The following is a 26,792-nucleotide window of genomic DNA, read 5'->3' as shown; positions in this document are numbered from 1 at the left end:
GCCGATTAATGCCATTATGGATCTCGCTCCCTCTTCTCCCATTCACGTCCCCCGACCCCCTCCAAGGTCGCTACCCCAGATTTAGCCTCCACTTTCCCCGGGACGCCGACCCAAGGGGCTGGAAGAAGCCAAGTGGGGTCCGGTTTTCACACTTTTATTGTAAAGCTCGGGAATAATTACACGGGTCTTTCATTGACAGCTCAGCAAACAAACCGGAAACGAACCGAACCGGAGGGGTAGGGGCGGTGCCTGCGCATGCTCGCGGCGGGGGGCGGGGGGCGGTCAGAGAAAGAGAAAGACAGAGAGACAGAAATCATTACAAATCAACGGGATTGTGCTCGCAGCGCCAGGGACAGGGGTGGAGTGGGGGCGGAGCGGGGGCCCTTCCCGGGAGGAGCGAGGCGGTGGGAAGTGGCACGAACCAAGAGAAACACGACCCCAGTGTGGGCACCCGACGCGCCCAAAACCCCCCTCCCTGATCCCCACCCCCCCAACACACGAGAGAGACACGGCCCCCCTCCCCACTCAGATACCCGAGGAGACACAGTCTCCCCCTCCCCACGGGCAGACACACCGCCCGGAAACCCCATGGGCGAGACACAGTCCCCCCTCCCAGAGAAGTCCCACGTGGAGACGCCCCCTAAGAGGCTTTCTCTTGGCTAACACAAGCCAACCCAACACCAGGAGACAGCCCCCGTCCAGGGAAGAGATGGCTCCAGAGCCTGGGCCCTCAGGAGAGAGAGGTATCCCAGCGCCCCTAGGAGAAAAGACAACTTAGAGCTGCCCAGTCTCATCCCGAGTGCTGCAGGTCAGAGACACCCCCGGAGGAGAGGTGCGGGAGGGCCAGAAACATCTCTTCCCAGACATGCTTCAGAGATAGCCCCCTTCCCTGGGAAGAGAGATGGCCCAAGACTGACATGCCTTAAGTACTCCCAGGAACCCTGGGAGGAAAACAGGCTCCCCAGAGAGCCTGGGTAGGGGGGAGACATGCTCCCATGGTCCCCAGAGGGAATACATATCCCCCCAGAGACTCCTAAGGGGAGAGATAGGGCCTAGGGAGCCCCCAGAGGTGAGGGATGCCCCAGAGACTCTCCCCTGGGGATGTGAGACACGCTTCAGGGACCCTAGGAGAGAAGTATGTCCCCGTATACCCTCCCCCTACCAAGAGACATGCTCTGAAGTAGGGGGTGAGGACGGACTAGGTCCCCTCTAGGAAGACACTGACTGGGTCAGGCTGGGTTTGAGCGGGGTCTCCTCTGGCCAAATGTCGCCTATTTGTACATAAAACTGTACGCGACACAAGGCATTGGGGAGGGGCTTCACAGACCTAGGACCAATGGGAGTGGTCCCCGGTGCTGTCACCCACCCCCTGCCCACCTTTGGTTTCACCTCTCCAGTGCCCAGGTGGTGACAGACTCAGAGCCCTGACCCCAGCCAGGGGGCTAGGGGCTCTGCCTTCGCCTATGGGAAGGGCTCCTCTGTGCTTCTCAGCCCTCCTGGCCACCTGGGCCACTTTCTTCCTTCTGGCTTCTCCATTGTGCAAAGTGCTCCTCTGCCCTTCCACTTAGTGCTCAGGGGCCTCCAAGACCAGGGCAGGGTGCCCAGGCCACCAGGGGCTTCCAAGGCGAGTCTGCTGACCCCAGGAATGCCTCCTGTCTGGACCACCCTCTCCACCAAGCAAATGGGCCGCATACAATCTTGCCAGAATCTTGAACTCCAGGACCCAGGACAGCCCTCAAAGCCACTGACCCACCAGCTGGGCAACTCATGTTACCAACTCCACCACTATTGCACCTGCCCCGTTTGTGCAGGGGGAAGGGGCTGTCTCTTTAACTAGCCCCAGCCCACCTCCTGGGCCTCTCCGAGGGAAAGGAGCCTTTGGCCAATCCCTGGACCTGGTTGCTGCCATCCCAGCCCACTCTACCCCCTGCCCTCGATAGAAGGGCTGTGGATGCTGGGGCCACCAGCCTAACAATGTTCTCCTTCCCAGCACTGTTACCCCAAGCCAAGTTAGGGGCAAGGAGCAGAGAATTAGGTGATTCTTCAGCCCCTTGGCTTTCAGGGGTGGAGGTGGGGTCTCTGGGGATACAGGAGTCAAGACCCCAGCAACACAGCTCCCAAAGGCACCAGACAACCCAGCAGCCTCTACCCACCCCTCCCACCCTTGGGCCGACCCCCCCAAGCTTAGACGAAGTCAAGCAAGGGCCATACCCTGAGTCTCCAGCCTCCCAGCCTGGGCCCCTGGGGAGCTGGAGAGGTATGGGCCAAGGCAGTGGGGGTTTCTGGAGGGAAGGGGGACTGAGGCTTTGAGATGGCCACAGTGGGAGACGGAGGCTCTGCAGGATGCCCCTCACACCCTGGCCCCCTGAGGTGAAGAAAAGAATCCCACCTCATCATGGCTGACTGGGCTTCTCTGCCCCCCAATCTCCCCACCCCCATGGGACCCCTGACCCTGGCAAAGGGAAGCCCAACTGGAAGAAGGGGGCCTGGAGCCCAGGGTGCCCTGAGGCGCCCTTCCCACCCCCTGAGATCAAGGCAATGGTGGTTTTACAGGCTGACGGGTCAGTCATGGCAGGGGCTGGGGGTGGGGGGCAGAGAGGGGGCAGGGTGCAGGTACCCCCTATTGGGGGCAGCAACCAGCCACCCCCTGAGCAAACCTTCCTGCTCCCAACTCACCCAACCAGGCCAGAGGCACAGTCATCCCACCCCTGTCCAGCTGCCCCCCACAGCCTCAGGGCCCCTCTGTGATGCTCATCTGGATGTGGGGGCCAGCCAGAGCGGGGATTCCCCCCACCAGGGCACAGCGTAACAGTTCCAAAAAAATAGAGATTTGTATTCTTAAAAAAAATTAAATAAAAGCCCAGCTCTGCTGATAGGCGAATGTTACCCTTACCCCCACCCACCCTTTGTTTCCCTGGCCTGCACCCCCATCCCACCATGGCCCCAGGGGTATTTACAACATGGAACAATAGAGGCCTGGGGTGGGGGGCACTGCGGCAGGGAGGAGGGGGCGTAGGGCAGGTCCCCCCCAGAAGGGTCCCCCAAGACAACACAACATCAACAAGAAAAGTTGCAAATCAGGCAGAAATGGGGACATCATTCCAAGGTCCTTATATACAGACACTGCATGACCAGTGGGGAAGGGGGGGCCCCCAGATGGGACCAGGCATGGGCATGTGGCAGGCAGGTGGCCGGCCCAGGAGCAGTACAGGAAGACAAGGCCTCCGCCCCACTCTCACCCCCATCCCCACCCCACCTTTGGTAACAACAGCCCTTCGGGGAGCCCCTGGCGGTTGAATTTCCTCTGGGAGTTCCCAGGGAGGGGGGCTCCCCAGTTCAGCCCTGCTGCAGGGCTGGAATGGGGGCATCCTATCCCCGCCCTGGTCGGCCATCCGGGAAACAATGAATTAAAAGTGTGCTACCCGCGCCCTTGACTCTACCATCTGCCCAAAGTAAGGGGGTGCTCCCTGGAAGTCGAGGGAAGGAAGCCTAGTCATCAGAGAGGAGCCCTCTTGGGCATCAGCTGGGAGGAGCCCCATAAAGAGGAAGAGGGGGCTCCCTAGGGTCTGAGGGATGAAGTGAGGGGAGAGGACCTGGACCCTGCATGGGGGAAGGGCCAGCGTGGTCATGAGGCCAGTACCCCACCCCCCACTCAGGGCCCTGGCCAGGAAGTCCACGCTGGAGGAGTCAGGAGCGGGGACCCTGGAATGGGCCCACCTGGGAGCTGGCCGGCGACTGGGGAAGGGGTGGCCGGCCGGCCAGAAGGGGGCTCACAGGTAGATCTCACGCTTGGCCGTCTGGGCAGATGCCGGTGTGGCCGCGGGTGGGAAGTCCGAGGTCTGGGTCAGGGGGATTTCCTCCAAGGTGGCCGAGTCCTTGCAGGAATCATGGCTACTGTGGGAGAAGGCACTGTAGGGGGGCAGGAGGCGCACGGGGGCCGTTTTGGTGTTCCGGTCTTCCGGGGGGCTGGGGCTGCCGGCGCCCGCAGGCTCCTGCCCTCCTCGGTCCTGGTAAGGCACGAAGGTGGAGAGTTTGAGGGCGCTGCTCTTGGTCCGGCGGCTGGGAGATGACTGGCCTGGCATCCAGCACGTGTCGGAGTGGCCAAACTCGCTGCACTCGCGGGTACAGGTGCCCGTCATGGCGACGTCAGGCAGAGGGCGCAGGTCTGCAGGGAAGAAAGGGGAGGGTCCTCAGGTTGGGCAGCCTCCCAGGGCTCTCTCCATGGCCTCCCAACAGCACCTCCACTCTGCCTTGGAACAAGAGTGCACACCCCTTCCTGCCCACCAAGCTCACAGGCACACACACCCTCCCACCATCCATGGCACGTGCACTCTCACACACACAGGCTATCCTTAAATAGACACATTCCTTCTTCCATCCTCCAGCTCTTCTCACACACCCACTGTATCTGCCCTCAGACAGGTGCACAAACACACAACCCATCTATGCACTCTGTCATCTACCTCCAGGCAGGCTGACACATGCACATCTACCCTCAGATAGGGATGAGGAAACCCCCATCCTCATTACAAACACAATCTCTTTCTCCCTTGTCACCCCCTTCCCCACACACACCCATAGCCTTCCCCCCAGGTAGGCATGGATGCACAAATCTACACCAGGCATCTCTATCCACAGACAGAGGTGGGCACATATCTTCCTTCTGAGCCCCCTCAAGCCTCATCATGCCCCCAGCTGTCCTGGAACCCCACCCCAGCACAGCAAGGCCCCACTACAAAGCCAGGGGTTCCCGTAGAAGCACACACTCACATAGCCACAAGCACGCTCATGCAGCCCCACCCCACCTCACTCTGGCCCCTACAGCAACCACCACCCCTGGCCTTGTCCCGGCTCCCTGCCCAGAATACCCACGGGAACAGGAGTTGGCCGCCTGACATCAGCAGTAGCCGGTGTGGTTGCTGGGCACCCGGGGTCTCTATGGGAACGGCTGGGCCTGGAGCACTTCCTGTCACAGTTGCCCCCGTCCCGCCCTCTCTTGGGGACAGCACCAGGCGGTGACCGCCCCCCCACCCCCCGCCAGGGACGTGACTGAGCAGCACCACCTGGGGTGGGGGCTCCCCTGGCACCACCCACCCTGGCTTGGCCTCCTGCCAGTGCCAGGTGAGAAGGGGACAGCTCCGTCATTAACCCTCAGAGCACCCAGGCTCTTCAGCTCAGGGCAGAGTGGGGGACCCAGCATGGCACGGAGCAGAGCACGGGCACTGGGTGGGCGGGGCTGGGTGCTGGGCTGAGTCCCACAGACCCCAGACCCCAGAGCAGCTCCCACATACCTGGCAGTCCGCCTCAGGGCCTGCTCCTGCCAGCCGGCTCTGCGCGGGCACAAAAAGGACGAGACGGGCGTGAGATCGCGCATGGACGGGCAGGGTGGGGAGAGAGGACACTCTGAGACCTGGGGCCTGGGAGTCAGACAAGAACCTTGTGCCCGCGGGGTGAGGTGTGGAACCTTTCATCTTTTGGGGGGCTTCGGGACTTCGGCCTGAGGGAGGGGGCGAGACCTGAGGACAGCTCCAAGCTGGAGAGTCTGTCTATCCCAAGGGCAAGCTGATTTAGGCTCCCCACCACGGGCCACCACAGATGCCTTCACACACACACGCACTGCATCCATACATTCTGACAACACATCCCCCATCTGTCCCCACGCTGCTCCCGCCCAGACCTCACTTCCGTCATCACCCTCCAAGCCTCTCCCAGACAAGACTTTCCCCTCCCCAACCCCACCACCCCTCTCATCCGCCAAACCATCTCCTGCTCCCCCAGGGGACCATCACACCCTTCTCTGGGCTCCTTAGAGCATCCAGGGTCCCTTACCTTTCCTCAAGGCCCTCTGACCCTCATTACGTCAAAAGATTGCCTCAAGGTTCCCTCACCACTACCTGAGCCCTCTAGCCCCCATTCTTGGGGTCCCTGTTCCCAGGAAGCAATATAGAGTAGTGCTAAATGCAAAGTCTTTGGAATGAGAGAAGCCTAGGTTTGAATCCTTCCCAGCTTTGTCACTTCCTATATATGACTTTGGGTAAGTGACTCAACCTCTCTGAGCCTCAGTTTTCTCCACTGTAAAGTGGGCACAATAAAGTTCTCAGATCAGAGTGGTTATGCAGATTCAATGAATATATGCAAGAAAGCACTCTGCCCAGTGATTACTGCTGACCACAGAAGAGCTCAAGAGATGGAGGCTGTTTCGTAAGGTCTTGTCACTGTTTTCAGGCTTCTACTGATTCCTGGGGTGCCCGACCATGCCAATGCCCCTCACCGTTCTCGGGGTGCTCCATCTCGCCTATGCTGCCATCAGGGGTGGTGCGCTCATAGTGATCCTCAGGCAGAGCCAGGGGACCCAGTCGGGGCCCTGACGATGACTTGCTGGATGGCGTCTCGGACTCCTCCAGGCCACTATCGTAGTAACTATGCTGGGATGGGTCCTGCAACTCCTGGGCCTGGCTGGTGGCAGAGAAGGTGACGCGGCGGTGAGGTAACTGCGGGGAGAGGAAACGTCACTGCTGGCTGGCCAGCCTGCCCCACGGGCCCACCACCACACCAGGCTGCAGCCCCAGCCAAGCCTACCCCCAGAGCTTCTAGTACTTTAGGCCTCAGCAGCAACCAAGAAGAGGCCCAGACCCCCAGCACAGCACAGCCCCCCAGAAAGCAGACACCTTCATAGAGGGCTGCCCTTCATTCTAAGACAGCTCCCAGGACAGCCAGGACCACACACGGGAAGTCCCAACACAGCACAGGCCCCAGTGTTATGATAGCCCCCAGGCCAGCAACGATAAGCCTAATCCAGTAAAACCACTTGTTAGAGCACAGCTTCCCAGTATTGGCACAGCCTCACTTTCATTCCAGACAGCCAACACCAAAATAGCACAATACCAGCCAACTCCCCTAATTCCAGCATAGCCTCTGAACACCAGCAAGCCTCCAGTTTCTAGAACAGTTCCCTGAAAGCAGGACACACTCCTCATTCCAAAACAGCTCACCAATACCGGAACAGTTCCCTAAACTTCCAAATAGCAGCCTCCAGACTCCAGCTCCTCACCTGTCTCATTGTTCCGTAACTTCCTACTGCCTCCATCCAGTGGGGTTGCTAATCGCTTTCTGAGCTTCTGTTCCTCACCCCTGGTCTGCAATGCCCCCTGGTCTGTAGTGCCATAGGCAGGACTCCCTGCTGAGTCCTCTCCCCCTCAGCCCCTGTCCCCACTTGTTCCCCTTGAGAGGCCTGGGAGTGGAAAAAGGTGGGAAGGAAGAAGGAAAAGGAGCCTGATAACAAACCAGGGCACCTTGGGGGTGGGGTGGCAGAACAATGGAAACTCCCCAGCCCTCCACATCAGGAAACAGGATTAACTGGAGAGGGCAGGGCCCAGGAGGAGACCCGGGCATAGGGGAGGGGCCGGCATCCATCAGGGATTCAGAAGGCTGGCTTCAGATGGAGACTCCTTCTAGGAAACAGGAAGGAGCTTCTGGGAGGGGCTGCTAGCTTGGTGGAGTCAGGATTTAGACTGGAAGCTGGGGTCGGGGAAGTGCAACAGTGACAGGCTGCTCCCAGCCAGCAGCTCTGTCTGCTTGCCATGGGTTAATGATCATCCCAGGAACCTGGCAACCTCAGCCTGGCACTTGGCATAACCAACCAATCACCCAAACACCCACCTGGGACTGCCACTGGTTCTCCTGCCAACCAGAAATTAGGAGTTGTGGAGAGCGAAGACCAAGGGCCCCTGGAGGCCAGGGGTGGGAGCAGCCCATGCCCAGGGCCCTGCTGATGAGTCTCCAGGTTCCCTCTGATCCTCTGACTTTGTGCTGCTTTGTTCTTAAAACTCTCAATAGGAGGTTATCGAGATGGAGGGTGGCCCAGGTTTGCAGACCCACCCTCCTGATACCCCACACAATTTGTGTCCCATTCAAGGCAGCTGGGGTGGGGGAGGGTGTCAGCACGGGGAGCTGCCTTCCTACCTTGCCTCCCACTCCATCTTCAGGCACAGACAACCCTTCTCGAGATCCATGTTGGGATCCAAAACACTGAAAGGTCTGGGTGGTAACAGACAAGATCTCCCAAACTGACCTGATGATAGGTTCTATGAGCTCTGGGAGGCACAGAGTAGCCTGGCTATCAAGTGTTTTTTTCTTCACAGTTTTCTTTTTAGACATTAGCCAGCAGCCCTCCCTCCCTGCAGAACCTGTGCCTGGTAATCCAAGGCTGCGATCCTGCTTCCTGGGACACACATTACTTGGTCTTTTTCTATGATGCTTTTCTTTAAAATGGAGGATTGGGTCACACTCAATACTAAATATTCTCTATAGTTCTATGACTATCATCAAATCTTAAAAAGTCTAGGGACTTCCCAGCAGTCCATTGGTTAAGATTCCACACTTCTACTTCAGGAGGCAGTAGGGTTCAGTCCCTGGTTGAGGAACTAAGATCCCACATGCCGTGCAGTTTGGCCAATAAATAAATAAGTCTTAAAAGCCTATGTCCAAAATCTGTCTCAAACACCCTAGTCCAGAAGTTCTAGACACTTGCTATATATTTCTAGTTGGTGTCCCCATGGACCCTTCAGATTCAACATGCCTGAAACCAAATTCTTTTTCTTCCGTCAGCTTCTGCATGGGCAATGATCTTACCATTATCCCCCTTATCCAGACTCAGAAGGATGGTATCTATCTGGAAGTCTTGGTAGCTCTCCCTTCACTCCCCACCCCTACCCCATATCCAATTATTCCTTGAGTTCTATGGGTCTTTTCTCCAGAATGTCAGCCTGATCCATCCATCCATCATTCCCTTCGCCATCATCCTTGCCTAGACCTTAGAAGTTCCGTCCTGTACCTTCACCTCCACCAACTTAAATCCACCATACACTCCAGTGAACTTTCTAAAACTCAGTTCATCCAAAATTCAAGAGCTTCCGGGGGTTCCCATTTCCTCTTAAGGAACTTCTGACAAGGCATCTATGTCCTCTATAGCCTGCAGTCCTCCAATCTCCTGTCTTAGCTCCCCATTCCATCCTCCATTCCGTTCAGAATCCCCTTTCTGCCCTCTCCCTGCCTCCAGCGGTGACACTCACGCCTGCCCCAGGGACCGGCTCAGCCTCCCGTCCATCTCCTGCTCCTCACTTCAGGAAGAGCTGGTTCAAGGTGCACATTCCCCTCTCAGGAGCCCACTCCCATGTCTTCTCATACTACATGCCTCAAAGAAAGGGAGGGGACACCATGGTCAAATAAATTTGGAAAACCCAGAGTCATACAAAGCTTAACAGTTTCTCCCTTCTTGCAGAACTTTGCAGAGCCTTTATTAGGTTAATCTGAACTTAGTCAAAAAGTGCATAATGGAAAATAGCAGACTCTGGCAACCAGATCTCCTGATGATTTGAATTTGACTCCATCGCTACTTAGTTTTCATTTCTGTAAAATGACCTACTCACAAAGAGTTATGAGCGTTGAATGAGCTAATTCACATAAAATCCTTAGCATGGTACGTTGCACCTGGTAAGGACTAAAAAAAAAAAAAAAAACGAAAGCGAGTAGTGGCAGAACAAGTTGGGAAAAGCTTTTCTACGTGGCATTCTCACTGGTGAGAATCAACACCAAGATTCTCAACTGCCTCATCTTGTCACTTGTATGTCTTGTAGAAATATGACCATTTTTTCCTCAGGGTCTAGCACAGTGCTGAGCACAGTAGGGATTCAGCCTATGTGTTTTGATGATAACAGCGGTGTCCTGACTTGGTTATGTTCGAATGTGCGATGTGGCTCCATCCCCGGGTTGGTCTGGAGCCGAGTAAAGGATAATCCCTCAGACTTCGGGAAAGAAAAAGAGATGAAGGAGCTAAAGGAACAGAAGAAAGAGGGAGAGGCAGTGGCAGCAAGGAGAGGAACAAGAGAAAGGACGATTAGTCAGGAGCTGCTGGAGGTCACCCTAGAGATGCTTATTTGTCCAGGAGAAATGAGATGAAACCAGATTTCACTTCCCCATGCCCCACTCCTCCAAAACCCCCAGGATTTTTACTTTGGGGGTGCCCAAGGGCGTTGGGGAGTTTGTGGACAGAGTCAGAATAGAGAGCTGGCGCCTTGGACCTCCTGGGAGTGTCTCAAGCCTCTTCAGTCACCATGGACACAGGTTGCCTCTGGCCTCAGAGACTCCCCCAGGACCTGAGTCCCCTCACTCTGACTTTAGCCTCCTCTTTGGGCACAGCCAGCGACAGGGCAGACCCAGGAGAGCAAGAAGTGAGAGACGGAGAGAGAGAGAGTGAATGAGAGCTAGCAGCTAAGGGTGGCCAGAGCAAGGAGCTGAAGGAAGGGAAGGGAGAGGGCCATATCGGGTGCCTCAGCCTGGGTCAGCAGTGGGGGCGTAGAGCAGGTTGGTCCGCTGAACTGGAGGATTCCCTCCCCTCTCCCTGGGCCCTCCCTCCCGGCAGCCCGGGCTGGTGACCCTGGTGGGAAGACAGGGCAAAGCAGGCTAATTGCTGGGTGTTGAGCGGTTTTGGGATGAAGAGGCTGGGAAAGGGACTTGGGAAGATCTTGCCTCTAGGGAAGGTGCCTAGTATAATTAAGAGGTTCTATGCCTTCACCTGAGGCAGCCAGACTGCACTCCACCTACCCCTACCAGCTGCTCTGGTCTGAGCTCTATTGGGAACTGCTCAACTCCCCTCTGTGCACAGAGGGGAAAGGTCAAGTCTTAGCCAGTGGAGAAAGGTCAGGACTTGGGTGCCTCTCCACCCGCTTTCTTAATGAAGGGCATCATTCCCAAGGAGGCCTCACAAACCTGAGGGGAGGGGGACTTCCCTAGTAGTACAGTGGGCAAGACTCTGTGCTCTCAATGCAAGGGGCCCCGGATTCGACTCCTGGTCAGGGAACTAGATCCCACATGCTACAACTAAGACCTGGCCCAGCCTAAACAAATAAATATTGTTTTTTTAAAAAAAAAACAACCATGAGGAGAGGGATACACTGCTGGACAGCTCCATTTGAAGGGTGCTTCACTCAGACATGGACTCGGTCATTGTCATGGGTGGGGGGGAAGGTGATCAATTAAGATAGGGTTGGCAGAGAGGTACAGGTCTGGGACATGGGGAGGGACAAAGAGCAGGGATGGGGACATTGAGGCAGGACCTCCAGACAAAGGATTGTTTCCAGTCTCTCTCACTTCTTCTCTCACTTCCAGGAAAATAAGAAACCAAAACTCCAAAAATAGAGAACTTTATTATCAGGAGGGGGAAGTGTTTGGGACTGGGGAAGAGGAATGGGGGGCCCAGCCCAGGAGTCTGGGGTGGGGAAGAGGGTGACACACAGTACACAGAGAAGGCACAAAAGGGGAGGCCCCCCTCCCTGACAGAATCCCCACCTGGTTACCCACCAGGACCCCAGGTCTCCCTGTTTCCCCTTTAGAGAAGCACCCATGGCTGGTCTCAGACAGAGACCCAGGTTTGAAGGAGACTTATTCTCCATTTGCCTCTGCGTGTCTGCCTCCAAACCCTTCTGCTCCCCTGCCCATCAGCCCCCACCTGCAGGACCCAGCATCTGGTCCTGTCCCAGGATGTAACAAATCACAGGCCTCTCCCAGTGGGGAGGGGCAGTGGGTGGGGGAACACAGAGCGAACCCTCTGTTTTCACTGGGCCCAGCCCTCCAAGCCTGGGTGAGGCAGCAGGGTCATTGCTGGTCCCAGTATTCCCTGACCTTTGGTTCCACCTCCCACCACTGCCTAGGGCTGGTGAGCAGAGCAGGTCCGAGACACCAGCTCCGTCACTCCCACACCTCGGTCCAGATGGCCCCGTGGTAGGGGTGGGGTGGGGGCTGGGGCGTGCTGAGCCTCAAGGGCTGGCCTACCTGCTTGCTGGGGTATTTGGGGGGGTTGGTGCGGTAGCTGTAGTCGGAGTACTGCTCAGAGCCCGTGGACGTCGTGTCCCCGGTGCCCACGAATGTGTTTGCAGGCGGCAGTTCCTGCACCACCTGGTGCTTCTTGGAGGCGGAGGGCGACTGGGGCTGCAACTGGATGGAAGGCAGTGGGGAATTAGAGCGATAGTGGCGACCCAGGTCAGGGCTGCCTGGTGGGTAGTTGAGGGGCAGGTGGATGCGCGGACTGTCCCCGGGGGCGTCACTCATCAGGTTGAACTTGAGAGACTTCTGCAGGCCGGTCTCATCCTCATCCTCCACCGGTTTCACAGGCTTGGGAGACTTGCTCTTCTTGCCCTTGCTTTTGTTGCCCTTGGAAACTTTGCTGCTGGGCTTGGGGGCGTACAGGTCCTTGGTCTCCTTCTTGCCGGCCTGGTAGCCACTCTTGGCCTCCCGTTGCCGGCAGTAGCGCACTAGCACAGCCAAGGCAATGAGCAAGGCCACGGCCACGACACCAGCCACCACACCAAAGAGGATGTTGCCGCGCTGCTTGGAGCGCTCGTATTCTGGGTCCCCGGCGATGTCGATGTCCAGCGGTGTGTCCAGGCTGTGACCCAGTAGGGTCTCCAGCAGCGTGCGGTTGGCCAGGGTCTCGTTGACATACAGGTGGACCAGGGCTGTGCCGTAGCGTGGGGGCTTGCCTCGGTCACTGACCTTCACGACTAAGCGGTGCAGCCCATGGTGGCGGCGCTCAATCTCCTTCTCCAGGGTGATGGCACCAGAATGTGACCCAATCTGGAAAAGTCCATAAGGGTTGCCACCAGCGATGCTGTAGGTCAGCTCAGCATTGACACCAGAGTCAATGTCCTCAGCTGTCACCTGGCTGACTGTCTCACCCAGACGGGTCTGGGGGGTCAGCAGCCGGTGGGAGGTGTTGGAAGGGGCAGTGATAAAAGGTGCGTTGTCATTCTCATCCAGCACGTTGATGGTGACACCAACGTAAGCCGAGCGAGGTGGGACACCACCGTCCACAGCTTTCAGTTGGAAGGTATAGGTGCTTTGCTGCTCCCGATCGAAGCTCAGGCTGGAGAGTATGGTGCCCGTGCCGTTCTGGATAACAAAGTCACCATTGTCCTGCTCCACTGTGAGCTGTACCCGTGCGTTCTCCCCCTTGTCCCCATCAATGACAGTCACCATGCCCACCGGACTCAGTGCCGGCATGTTCTCCATCACCGAGAAGTTGTAGCCACTGAGCATAAACTTGGGGTCATTGTCATTGCAGTCCAGCACGTTGACGAGGACAGTGGCTGTGCCCTGGAGGCTAGGGCTGCCCCGGTCGGCTGCCACCACCTTTAACTCATAGCTTTCCCTCTGTTCCCTATCGAGGGATGTCTTCACCCGGATCTCTCCAGTTTCAGGTGAGATGGTGAAGAGGCCCTTGGCAGCTGGCTCAGGCTCCAGAGAGTAAACCAGCTCAGCATTGGAGCCCGAGTCGGCGTCACTGGCAGTGACCTCAGCGACCACTTCACCCGGCTTGTTGTTTTCTGGGAAAGCGACCTCGGTGACACTCTGGGTGAAGACAGGCGCGTTGTCATTGACATCCACCACCTGCACCTTGAGGGAATTGGTGCTGGAGAGTGGCGGGTTGCCAGAGTCCACGGCCACAATCTCGATGGTGTAGTCTTTGACCTTCTCGTAGTCGAGTGGGGTGGTAGTTTGCAGGAAGTACTTCTTCTTGCTGTCGCTTCCCGTCTCACTGGCCTGGCGGAGTTGGAAGGGCACATCGCCTGCTACCACGCAGGTGACAGCCGCATTCTCTCCCTCATCTCTGTCAGATACCTGCACCAGGGCCACAGCTGTCTCTTCCGCCACATCCTCCGAGATGTTAGCCATCCCGTCCTGGTGTGTCACCAGCCCTATGCCACGGATCTCGATGGTGGGCGCATTGTCGTTCATGTCCTTCACAGTCACCACCACCTGGGCCCGGGCACTCTTGGGGTTGGTGCCACGGTCCTTGGCAAGCACCGAGAAACGGAGAGTGCTCAGGTCCTCACGGTCCACGGGGCCCTGCACAGTGATAAGTCCGGTGTTCCTGTCCAGTCGCAGAAGACGTCTCACGACTTCAGGCGCCTGGTGGAAAGTGTAGTCGATCTCTGCGTTGGCACCTTGGTCTGAGTCGTTGGCCTTCACCTACAGGGCAGGGGTGACAAACGAGGGAAACAGGGCTGGGTTAGCTCGGGGATAACAAATTAAGGGACACCAGGGCTGCCTTTCCAGGGAGCACAGCAGACGTGACTAATCTAATAAGGCAGCCTTTCCAAAAGCAGCACGTGTGAGCCCTGCCCTTTCCCAGTTCCTGACACTGTAGCTGATATTACTGAAGAGCACAGATAACAGCCCACAAATCCTCGATGGTGCTGCAGGCTTACTACTAGAGATGAGACAGGGCAGAACTGAACTCTACTTATCATTTCTATACTAGTCCACCCAAACATGGGGATGAGGATCCAACTAGCAACCAGGGTAGCCCTTCCACCCAATTTAACTGGCCTGCAACCCTTCTGAAGAGCTGGGAATGTGTGATTAGTAGAGATGGTGTGCATGTATGGCATATGTGTATAATAGGCATGCATGAACATACACGTGTTGTGACTATGTGAGAAGGTATGTGTGTTTGTGTACGTGTGTGTTTGTACATGAATGGAGACCCACATGCCCACCTGGAGGCCACAGGTGAGGGGACTGCTTTTTTTGAAAACAGCCAGATAGGGATGTGGGTCAGAGGGAGCCCGCCAAACCAGGCCACTGCTCTTGTCAAACCGGGGAAACCTGTTTCAAGTCTCTTCCCCTCCCAGGTCTGGTGCTGGCTAGGCACCAACTTGAGGAATCCGGCCGAGCCTGCAGCCAAGAAGGAGGGACTGGTGCAGGCCACAGAGCCTGCTGGCAGCAGGCTGGGCTCCGAGCATCAGACAATGAACTGTCTGTCCCTCTGCAGTGGGCACGCCCTCCCACGCCGAGGCACACTCGGCCCAAGTCTACACAAACACGGGTGGTGACGGGGCAACAGGAGCCAGGTGGGAATGGCCATGAGGGAGCACTGGTCAGGTAGAAACATGCGATCTGGAGTTAGGTCACAGCCCAACCGAATGTGATGGCAGTATGTGTAGGGAGATGAGCAGGGAGACCAGATAGGTGCAACTAGGCAGAGTGTCTGGGGAACAGAGCAACAGAGTCTTATGTTCAAATCCCAGCTCCACTACTTCCCAATAATGTGACCTTGGGTCAATGATTTAACATCCTCAAGGCTCAGTTTACAAAAGTATAAAATGAGGATAATAATAGAACCTATTTCACAAGGTTGTGATGAGGATTAAATGGGATGGTATCTGTAAAAATGTCTAACACTGCCTGGCATGTGCCAAGTGCTCCCTAAATACCATGCATCTCTCTTTTTGTTCATCCATTCAGCCATCCATCCATTCACCTCTGAAACTCAGTGCTGACACTCTATGGGCCACTGCTAGTGTCTTTCCTTCCCATCAGGATTTTTTTCTGACAGTAAAGACATGCGGGTCAGGATTCCCAGCTACTTGATCTCTGCTCACTCCTCTTAACAGTTTCTCTTCGCCCCTCCATCCCCTTAGTCTGTCACTGACTTTTCATTATGATTCCCACTGTCTGTCTCCCTGTCTCTAGCTTGGTCACCCACCTCCTTATCCGCTTTCCTTGCCAGCTTACCTCTCTCTCTGACTCGACTTCTGTCTCTCCCTCCCATCTTTCTCAGTTCTTCTGCCTCTTTCCCACTGCTGGTTCTCTCCTATCCTCTCTTTTCTGCTCTATCTACCTGTAGCCTCGTCTCTGCCCCATTCTCCTGCTTCATCCCACTTCTCGACTCTTAAACCCATGGGCTCTGAAGTCAAACTATTGGATGTGGCCGAGGTGGGATCTGAACACATCAGATGGGTGATATGAGGAAAATGTCCTAATCTCTGTGGGCTCAGTTTCCCATCTGTAAAATGGGATAATGCTTACTTTGTACTGTGGGGATTAAATTATATAATACACAGAATGCATTCAGAACAGTGCCCAGCACTTAGGCTATTATTAGTCACCATCCCCGGCTGTTTGTCTCCCTTCTCTCTCTCAGTCTGTCTTCTACAGGTTCCAGTCCACCAGCCACTAAATAAAGGTCCAAACTCCCCCTGTGTCCTGCTTCAGTTTGGGGATGTAGAAGGAATGGTTTCCCAGGACAGCTAACGGTGTGCAGGGCAGTCTGAGCCCTCCTCAGCTCCCTCACATCAAAGACAGACAACTTCAGCCCATGGGGAAGGAGAAAGGCTCTGGGGCTGGCAGGAGGCCAGGGCTGAGATGACAGCACGAGATACACCCACCTGTCTGCAGGGACGCTTTCTCGGCTCCCTCCCGGGCCCTGGCCCCACCAAGCTGGCCAGCCCCTGGGGCAGTTCCCACAGAAAGGGGTGCTGAGAACTGCAACAGAGGCCACCAACCCCCCCACTGTGCCCAGCACCCCATACCCACGGGTGCCCGGTGCTTAGGGGAGGAGACGGATGTATAGACATCTGAGCACAGTTTTCTAGAATTTTTTTTTTTTTTTTTTAAGTTTTCTAGAATTCTGAGGACTCACCTGGCTAAAATGATTTCATTTGACTGTCAGGGATGGGCAAAGTCGGGAAACTCTCATCTGGCTAACGGGCCCCTGGTTGGGAAGATATGCTCATCTCTGGAGAGAATCTACTTGGACAAAAGGCGATTCATGTGTTCAGCTCGCTTTGCTGGGGAGGAGAATGTCATTTGACTTGGATGGGGGTTTCACTTTGCGGAGGTTTCTCCAGCTTGACTCTGCCTCAGGGATGGGGGATCACTGTTCTTATGCTGTGTCACTGTCACGTAAATAGCTTGACAGAGGAAAGTCACTCCCCTGCTGGGGTGTGGTAGGAAAGTCTCACCAAGCAGGGGCTGGGAAAAGAGATCTCACTGCAGTATTTTGACTGTTTTGCCCTTAAGTGAAGGGAATTCTCAAGAGGTTGGGGTGGGCTTCCGTTTCTATATGGAAGTCACCCACGGGGTAAAGCAGGGAAGACGTAGGGTAGAGCAGACCCAGGGTAGAGTGGGTCACCCTGACAGTTAAGATGGAGGGGCCTCTCACCTGGATGACTGAGTGGCCTATGGGGCTGTTCTCAGACAGCTCAGCCTCGTAGGATGGCCGCTCGAACTTGGGAGCGTTGTCATTGGTGTCGAGCACAGTGACCCGAAGCAGGGCGCTGCTGGCGCGTGGGGGGTTGCCACCATCCTGCACCTTGATGGTGAGGTCGTAAGAGTCCAGGCGTTCCCGATCCAGGTTGCCCATCACGATGAGCTGCGGCTGCTTCCCCTCCTGGTCCTCTGCCACCTGCAGCCCAAATAGCTCCTGGGCCTCGGGCCCCACCTGCAGCTCATATGACGCCACGCCGTTGGGGCCAGCATCTCGGTCCGAAGCCACCGGGATGGAGAAGAGTGAGCCAATGTTGGTGTTCTCGGGGATGGGCAGTGTGATGACTGGCGAGGCGAAGTTGGGCGTGTTGTCATTGATGTCCTGAACCTCTATCTGGCCCTCCAGCAGCCGAGGGCTGCCATTCTGCACAAGGTCCGTGATAGACACCTCAAACTCCAGGATGCAGGGCTCACCAGGGAGCTGGTTCTGGCATTCACGGAGCCCCTCACGGTCGATAGAGGTCTCGGTGGTAAAGATGTCACCCGTCTTGCCATCCACCCGCAAGTACGGGGCGCCTACCTCTAGTTTGTACAGGTGGCCCACGTCGGGAAAACCGTAGTCGGCAGCGAGGCTCCCGATGAGGGTATTGGGCGGCTGTTCCTCAGCCACCTTGTACACCACCCGAGTGGCATGGCCTGGGGACGGAGCCAGCAGCAGCAGCAGTGCTAGCAGCAGGGTGGGCAGCAGCAGACGTCGCTCCCCGGGGCCTGGGCTGTGCCTCAGGGGCCCCATTGGGGCAGGCTCCAGAATCAGAAGAGCTGTAAAGGGGAGAGACAGAACAAAGTGGTCAGCTGGGAGGAGAGCCCAGGCCCTGAGGGCTGCCCAGAGCTGCCCCCAACTCCCCCTCTCTCCCACCTACACACTGATCTCCAGGAGAGAGCTCTGCCCCGGTACACAGTACCGATTCCAGGACCCAGAACCCGGAGTCTCACCCACAGCCCAGTGTAGCAGCAGTGTCTGCTCCAGCTGGAGGAGCCGGTAGGCGCCGGAACAGGTCTAGAGCAGTTCCCGCCCCTGGAACGCCCGGACCCACCTGACACTCCCTCCCTCCCTGCTCTCTGCTCTGCCCAACACCTCCTTCTCACCAGCATCCTGCCTTAGTCACCCATGCTAATTACCCTGATACTGAGATAGGGAGAGACAGCAAGTGCAAGGGCGAGACCTGGAGCCCCCCACCCCCTGCCATGAACACAGTAGGAGAGAGACGCAGGAACCCTCACATTCCCCAGACCCTGATCATCAGCACCGCCCACGCTGAGGGCCGCTCAAGTTGGCTGCAGGCAGAAGGGATGACGTCACGTTCCTATCCCTTCTGAGATGCCAAGTCGGTGTGCGCATGTGAGATAGGACATCTCAAACCCCCTTCTTCTGACACTAATCACCCTGCTAACCAGGGTGCCCACCCCTACAAAGGGCCAGCTTGAACAGGGCACCAACCAAGGCTTGAAAACAAGGTTGAGGAATAGGAGTTCTCCCTCCCTGACCTCCTTGCAAACACACATGCCCCTGAGCATGGACACCTGTGTGTACACACACAGTTCCTCCACCCTCGCTCTCCACAGAGGGTTGGGGAGGAGAAACATGGGCAGGTACGTGGAAGATAGCAGACGTCAATACTGGGGTCAGGGCAGTGGTCAGAGCTGACTAGCCCTGGAACTGGCATTGGGAGCTGCCCCGGCCTGTCCTTAGAAACTAGGAGTCCAGCAGGTCTAACTGGGATAGGGCTGCTGATGACACGAGCAGCCTTGCCCAGACCACTTCCCACATGTCTGTTCAGTCTCCTAGTGTGCATCTGGCCCCTACCTCATACCTGGCCGTCCCGGCCTTAACCGGTCCAGCCCCATCTCACACCTGCCTCTCCCTGCCCACCCCCAAATCCTTCCCGTGAGAGGCCCGTATGCCCCAGCCAACCACAAGCTGCACCGCAGTCACGACAGCAGCTTGCTGCTTCTGCTGGTCTCCTCAGCTTTGAGCTGTGTGTCAGCAGACTCCAGCTCAGTACCAGTCTTGACTACCTCCTCTTCTGCAGCACCACCACACCACAACCAGCCCCACTATGCAAATCCAAAGTCTTTGGCCCGGCATCTTCAACAGAGGCTCAGGCTGGATCTCCTGTCCCCAGGTCCTTGACTGCCCTGGAAATAGGTGCCCTGCACCTGGAAATCCTACCCAGGCCCTGTCACAGGCCACACCCACCCCACTGAAGGCAGCTGGTCGCCCAGGAAGCCTTCCCAGGCCTCTTCAGCCCACAGTGACCTCTCCTTCCTCCAACTCACAGCCACTTATTGTGCGTACCAATCCCTCGGCAATGAATCACCGTGCAGCAGGGGACACCGCCCGCCCGTGTTATTCAGTCCCCATATTGTGCACCTAGTCCTGTGTTCTCCACCTCCCCAAGCATCCTGAGGAAGGGACAGGGCTCCCTGCACTCATCCCCCAGCCCCCACCTGCGCCCCTTCCCAGAGCTGGGCTCACTACAGTGCTCATTCATGCTTTCAGGGAACATTTATTGGGTACTTAAAATGTTCCAGGCTTTATCCTGGGCAGTGGAACACAGCAGTGAATAAGACAGATGCAATCTGTCGTTGTGGAGCTGACAGTTCTAACTCATGACTCTTTGTCACTTTTGTTGGGTTGTACCCATTTGACAGGTGTAGGGCAGTAGGATGGAGAAGAGCAGGGACTGTGACATCAGGCAGTCTGAGGCAAACCCCAGCTGCCCACTTCCTGACCCTGTGAGCTGGAGCAGTTGATTTAGAGACTCAGTTTCCTTGTCAGTAAAATGGGAATAACACTACCTCTTTCCTAGGGAGTTTGTGATCATGTGGGCTGAATGCCTAGTACATGGGCACTCAACAAATGCTCCCTCAAAGCACTTACAGTTGTAGTTAGGTAGCCGTTTGGGGAATAACTTGTGAATTGTTTGTCTTTCTGTGAGCAGAAACTAAGAGAGCTGCTGCTTTGTTCACTCGTATATCCATCCTGAGGGCCTCGCCCTGGACCCTGCACACAGTTGCTGCTGCTGTTGTTTAGTCCAACTCTTTTGCATCCCCATGGACTGTAGCCCTCGGGGCTCCCCTGTCCTTGGCATTTCCCAAGCAAGAATATCGGAGTGGGTTGCCATTTCCTTCTTCAGGGGATCTTCCCGACCCAGGGATTAAGCCTGGGTCTCCTGCGTTGGCAGGTGGACTCTTTACCACTGAGCCACCAGGGAAGCCCCTGCACAGTACAGTAGGGACTCAGTACAGCTCATGAATGACTGTGATTATTTTAGCTAACCTATCCTGGAATTTTGTGTGTGTTCACTGCTTGTCCTCACCCAGTTTCTCTACTTCACTGAGAACTCCCTGGGCTCTGATCTAACCCTTCTTGTGTAGGTTAGATCTCAGCAAATGGTCATTGAATGCAGACTCCTTACACAAGCACAGCCCCTCCCTGGTCATTTCTCCCACTAATAGGCTCAACACATGTGAGGCTGTTATCAGATGGGTAGTGTGTGTTTGTTCCCAGCTGCAATCTTAATCTCTTTAAAGGAGAGAGGAATTTGTCTGATGCTCTATTTGGATCCATCCTTCAGCCATTTCCCCTCTCCGCATGGACCTGGCACTGGGCTCATCTTACCATCAAGCCCCAACCCAAATCCGCCTATCTCCAAAGAACCTCACTCCCTTCTGGGCACCTTATTCTGCCCTCCCTTGCACAGCACACACACAATATGGGATCACTGTGAGCACCAACTCCGTGCATAAGTCTTGGCTGGGCGGGGCTTAAACCTGACAAAGAGGAGAAATAAAGCAGTGACCGCCTGCCTCCACTCACTCTCTCCAGATCAACAATTTGTAACCTTTTGGGGTCACATCCCCCTTAGTGAATTTTATGAAACTACATGGCAGATTTTTCCAAGAAAAACAAATGTTCACAAATTTTGGCTACAACTTCAGAGGTCCATGGTCTGGCAGCATCAGGGTGACTTTGATTTGTAGCTGCTCTTAAGAGTTACAGATTAAGCACCAATCTCGGGGGCTTCCTTCCCCATCTCAGGTCACAACCAGGGGCTCTGACCCCTCAGGCCTCCCAGGCAGCACAAACATAGCAAGTCTGTGACACATTCTCCCCACCTCCCGCCTGCCTCCTAATACTCATACACATTCTCTCACTCACGCTGTCACCCTTACTCAGTCGCTCAGTTGTGTCCGACTCTTTGTGACCCCATGGACTATAGCCCACCAGGCTCCTCTGTCCATGGAATTTTTCAAGCAAGAATACTGCAGCCAGTTGCTATTTCCTTCTCCGGGGAATCTTCCCCACCCAGGGATCAAACCCAAGTCTCTTTCATCTCCTGCATTGGCAGGCAGATTCTGTACCAGTGAGCCACCAGGGAAGCCCCCCTGTAGTCCTTAGGAGTCAGGGAAGGATTGTGGCATCTAACTTCTGATTGGGAGGAACACTAAAAAGGAATATCCAAGGCAAGGACGGTTGGGGGCAGGGGGAGTTTCCAGGGGTTGGGAGAGGGTTGCCCAGAGTAGGATCAAGAGCTGAAGGTTAGGCTCTTTAAGTACCTGAAGAGTCCCTTTAAAATGAGTACTATCTGGCCCCACCCTTAGGAATTCTGATTCCGGAAGAGGGAGAAACACCCCAGGCAGCAAGGTGGAGGCAGCAAGGGTCTGGAACCTTGTGGGAACAACCTTGAGGTACTCTAGGTCTTTGGAATTAAGAATGAAGTATAATTTCCGTCATCATCACCTTTACCACCATTATCTCTAACACTCCCAGAGATTCTACTACATTTACATCCATTTCCCATTTAATCCTCCCAACACTCTGAAATGGGTCCTGTTTATTATTACATGGCTTCCCATAGTACAGATGATAAAACTAAGGCTCAGAAAGAATAACTGCCTTAGGTCATAGAAATAGTAAGCTGAAAAGTTAAGGTGAAGTCACTCAGTCATGTCTGACTCTTTGCGACCCCATGGACTGTAGCCTCCATCTATGGAATTTTCCAGCCAAGAGTACTAGAGTGGGTTGCCCTTTCCTCCTCCAGGGGATCTTCCCAACCCAGGGATTGAACCTGGGTCATCAGCATTGCAGGCAGACTCTTTACCAACTGAGCCACCAGGGGAGCCTCTAGTAAGCTGAAGAGTTGGGATTTGAGAAATAAGAATGCTTCCCCACATGAGTTGAGAAAAGGCTGGATGGGGGAAGAGAAATCAACAGAAATCACTGGTTGCTATGTACACACACACACACAATCCTTGGGCTGCCAAACCTGCAGGGCAAGGAGTGAAAGAGAAAGAGAGGGTCTAGGGTTCAAGGATGGAAGGAGCCAGGCCTCCCTGGATGCAGGGAGAGAGAACAGAACAGCCAGGAGTGGCAGTGAGGCAGCCCCTCCTACTCCTGCTCCCCCCATCCCTGAACTTTGTCCTGGTGGTTGGTTACAGGGAGTCATTAGTCCCAGACGGCAGCCTCTGAAGCCATTAGTGCCTTATCTGCCCTTGCCCAGGCACTGGCTGCCTTCCCAGCAGGGGTGTCCCACCTCCACCTAGCGACACTGGGCACCCAGGACCCTGAGCAGTCAGAGCCTCAGGAGGGTCAGTGACTCATTCTTCTCAGGCTCCACGAGCAGTGAGGTGGGAGCGCACAGAGTCCCAGGAAGGCCAAGGAAAATGCCATCTGTGTCAACATCTGGGCTGGAAGAGGACGGCTGTGAGGGTCACCTGGAACCTTCACTGCCAGCCCACCCCGGGGACCAGGGGCCATTTCCTCCTGAATGCTGTGGCCAGAGAGGAAACACACAGGGGCAGATGTCACAGCCCCAGAGGCCAGATCAGCTGTGACCCCCACCCCTGCACTGTATCAAACAGCCACCACCACGGAGGGCACAAATCACCGAGGGACACAGCAAACATCTGGGAGAGGGGGGTAAGCAAGCTGGGCTGTGTGGGGTGGAGCTGTTCAGAGGCTTCCCACAGTGAATAAGTGCGCAGCCCTCGGCTCCTCTCCCTTCTCTTTCACAACCTTCTATTAGCCTCTGTGGGGATTCCAGGCACCTGCATTCTTGAGTCAGATTGTCCGAGTTCAAGCCCTTGTTCCGCCACTTGCTAGCTGTGTGACCTTGGCCAAGTGACTTTACCTCTCTGAAGATATTTCTATATTGTGGAATGGAAATAATCCTGCCTCTTGAAATTATTTGGGAGGATTAAATGGGAGCTGATACATTAAGGTCTATTGTAAAGGAGAGATATCTTTCTCTCTAAATGGAGCATTTCATGTCCAGCATCAGGCACACAGTCGGTGCTCACTGGTTTCATAAATCAGTGAACAAATCCCTTGCCAGCTGGGAAGACCTATGAAGGCAAGGATAGTTGTGTATCTTACTACCGTATTGCATCCTCATCACCCACCATGGGCCTTGGCAGACAGTAGGAGCTCAATACATGGTTGAAAGAATCTCTGCAGCACCAACTATCCTCTCTCATGGTAGGGGCAGCCCTCACCCCATATGAGGATCTCCTCCTTCCCCATCTCCTCTCCCCAGCCCTGACTCCTGCTCAGCTCCTCCCTCCATCCTCCCAGACCCTCTCCTGACCCTTCCACCCACACTCTGCAGCAGTTAGCTCACCATCTCTACCTAGCCCAGGTCCCCTGACCAAGTAGCCACAGCAGCAGACCCTCTGCCAGCAAGACGCCCCTTTCCAGCTGAAATCCCTTTTGGGGGTGGGGATTGGGTGGGAGGGAAGGGGAGAAACTAAATGCAGCCACAACTGAAACCAGACCTGCTCCCCTGCCACCCTGCCCCGGCAGTCTCTGGAGGCCCTTCTCATCCCTCTCTCCTCGATCCACTCCATGGGTCTAGTTATAATTACAGATCTCAATCCTCCGAGACCCCCACGTCAAGAAAGTAACACTTGCCCCACCCCTAGCCCCCACACACCTAGACCTCTGACAGTCACAAACACCTTCTGGGCGCCCTCTTTCCAGGCAGCTACCAAGGGTTGGCTCAAAGCAGGTAATAGAAGGCCCTCGGCATCTTCCGGCACGACGTCCAGGACTCAGCCGGACAGGCCGGGACGGGCAGACCCCAACCTACACCGCAGCGGTCCGCGGGCGCTCGCGGCACACACCCTGCGCTCGGGGCATCTTCTCCCAGAGGACACTGGAGAGAGTGTCGGGGGTGGGACGGCGGCAGTTCCTCCAGCATCCTCCGGCTCGCCCAGCCCCACCCCACCCCCACCCTCACCCCCGCGGCGCCGGGCCTCCCCGAGCTCGAGGCGAGGCGCGAGTGCGGCGCCGGGAGAATGCGCCTCACCAGCGGGCCCCCGGCGCCCCCTGCCCCAGGGGCCGCCGCGGGGAATCCCTCCTCCTCTGCACTCCCGGTCTCAGCCTAGGGACCCCTACAAGCCGGCGTCGCCGAGAGCCGTGCCGCGGGCGCCGGGAGGGGGCAGGGAGGGAGCCGGCGCCGGAATCACAAAGCGGCGAGCCCGGCCCGGAGGAGAAATTCTCGTAAAACCGAGCCTCTCGCGGACGGCAGAAAAGGGGGCTCTACCCTACTCTGAATCATGAAAGACCTCAGAGCCGCCCCGAATATTTCCTGCTAGAAGGAATGGTCGCCGGCCACTGCTGAGAAACAGAGGCCAGAAGTCTGGGCTCCCGAGGGTAGGTGGGGGGGGAGGAGTGCGAGTCCTTGTCGCCTGCCAATTCTGCTCCTGCGCGTGCCGCGCGTGCCCTCCTGGTCCCAGGGCCTCGCCCGCGCACCCGACTCTGGCCTGCAGCCGGGACCTGGCGGAGGGGACGCCCAGGTGTGAGGGACACAGGTGTGTGGGACCCAGGTGTGCTGGGGATCCAGGTGGTTCGGAGAACGCAACTGAATGGTCCGAAGAGGGTCGCAAACACTGCCCAAGGTTGGCACCCTTTGTGAAAGGGCCTAGTGCCCCGGAGCTTCGGGGAGGCGGGGTGGCGCGGCCTGCCAGGTCCAGCTTGTTCCGGGAATACCCGGCCGGTCGGCCGGGGAGTGGGGGTGGGGGAGGCGCCGGCGGGGAAGCAGGTCCGGCCAGCCCGCCCCTAGGGTTCCCGCCGGGCCGATATTTACACTGCCTGTATCGTGATAAGGGGAAGGGGCGCTAGGGGCCCTCCCGGCGGCACGGCGGCTTCCCAGGACGTATCTGGCCTCTGAGGGAGAGGGACAGAGCGCGTGTGTTTGTGTATATACCCCGCAAGGTGTAATGTGATATTGTTGGTGGAAGGTGTGTGTGAAATCCAGTATTAAGATGCGGGAAGCAATAGACTCTGTGTTTGTGACTGTGAAGCGCTGTTGTGGGTGCCACTTGCTGTGTTAGGGTGTGTGCCTTCAAGGCGTGTGCGGAAACACTAGGTTCTGCGTTTATGGGTGCAATCGAGGGGTGCAAGCAAGACGTGTTGTGTACCTATGTTCTGGCCAAGGAGTGTAACATAATTTATGTTAGGGTGTGTTCCTTAAAGAAATATGTGTGTGAGGCTGGATTTTGAGTGTTCATCTGGCGAACTGTGGCCGTGACACTCCTGTTTTAGGGCACGAGATTGCGTTTGTGTGTCCAAGTCGCCGAATGTCACACCCGGCTATGTTCTGTTGCTTTGTAGGACCACGGGTTGTGTGTCCGTACTGCTGAGCGTGCAGGCGCTGAAGCGGATTCTCAGCTAGTGACGGTGCCCCAGCGGGCGCTGGTGTGCGGGAGATATGCCTGTGTGCACATATGTATGTATGTGTGTACATATGTCCGTGGTTTGGCCCTCCGGGTGCCCGCGGGGAGCTGGACGCGCCTAAGTGATCCGAGCTGGTTGCCCAACAAGTGTGTGTGTGCTTGTGGATGAGGGTCCTTGCTTGCTACATCCTCGGGGAGTGCCCCCCGCAACTGGGGGCTGCGCACTTGCCCCAAACCATCTCCATCTCTCGCGCTCCCGGAGCCCCCTTATCCCCGCAGCTCCAAGCGCACCGGGGTGCAGGGCGCCTAGGCTGGGGTCCAGTCCAGCACTCCCTCTCCTCGCTCGGCTTCTTGCGGCGGACCTTAGAGGCCAGGGTGCCCCGGCCGCAACCCCCACTACGAGCTCCCAAACGCCCCCACTTCAACCCCGGCACGCGGAGCACCGACTGGGCCCCCGTGGCCTCGCTCGGCCGAGCGCCCCTCCCTCGGCTCCCGCCGGCCATGGCCGCTCACGGGCGGGAGCCACCGCCGCCTCCACCGCCACCGATCCTTACCCGACTCTGGGCAGCGCCGGCCGCGGGCCCTGCAGTCCATGAGCCGCCACCGGCCCCGGCCCGGGCTGCGACTCGGCACGGCTCGGGCTGGCGCTGCGGTTCAGGCTCGGCTCCGGCTGGCTTTGCGCGCAGCAGCCCCGGCGGCTTCGCGTCCGCGCCGCGCTCCCGCTCCCGGAGTGTGTGAGGCGGCGGCGGCGGCGGCGGCGGCGGCGGCGGAGCCAGCAGCGAGCGGAGCGCACAGCCGGGCCCGCCCCCTCCCTCCCCCTCCCTCCTGGCCCGCCTGCCCGCCTCCCGCCCGCCTCCCTGTCCCCCTCCCCCCGCTCCGTGGCCGGGAGGTGGAGCTCGGGACCGCTCTGGTTCTGCTGGGAGGGGACCCCAGCACCGCTCCGCAAAGCCGGGACCCCTTTTGCTATCCCCTCGCTCCCCGAGGCCCTTATACGCAGATTGTGCCCC

At 56.9% G+C, this 26,792-nt stretch overlaps 1 protein-coding gene across 4 annotated transcripts; it reads right to left on the bottom strand.

Moving 5' to 3' along the window:
• Positions 1-138: 138 nt before the first annotated feature.
• Positions 139-26,554, bottom strand: PCDH1 (protocadherin 1). 4 transcript variants are annotated; one of them, XM_043465170.1, is made up of 6 exons: positions 17,967-17,986; positions 17,003-17,865; positions 11,830-14,025; positions 6,272-6,491; positions 5,292-5,330; positions 4,034-4,165 (listed from the first exon to the last, which is right to left on the bottom strand). In XM_043465170.1, exons 2-5 carry the CDS (start codon positions 17,837-17,839, stop codon positions 5,305-5,307), a joined length of 3,279 nt encoding a protein of 1,092 aa, XP_043321105.1. In that variant the 5' UTR covers positions 17,840-17,865; positions 17,967-17,986; the 3' UTR covers positions 4,034-4,165; positions 5,292-5,304. The 4 variants fall into 4 exon arrangements, with proteins under 4 accessions (XP_043321103.1, XP_043321102.1, XP_043321105.1 ...); XM_043465168.1 differs by lacking the exons at positions 5,292-5,330; positions 17,967-17,986 and adding an exon at positions 26,340-26,554 and having other exon boundaries at positions 139-4,165; XM_043465167.1 differs by lacking the exon at positions 5,292-5,330 and having other exon boundaries at positions 139-4,165; positions 17,967-17,989.
• Positions 26,555-26,792: the final 238 nt, after the last annotated feature.

Source organism: Cervus canadensis, chromosome 4 (genome assembly GCF_019320065.1).
Source record: "Cervus canadensis isolate Bull #8, Minnesota chromosome 4, ASM1932006v1, whole genome shotgun sequence".
Taxonomy (NCBI): Eukaryota; Metazoa; Chordata; class Mammalia; order Artiodactyla; family Cervidae; genus Cervus; species Cervus canadensis.
This window is presented reverse-complemented; position numbering and strand designations above follow the sequence as displayed.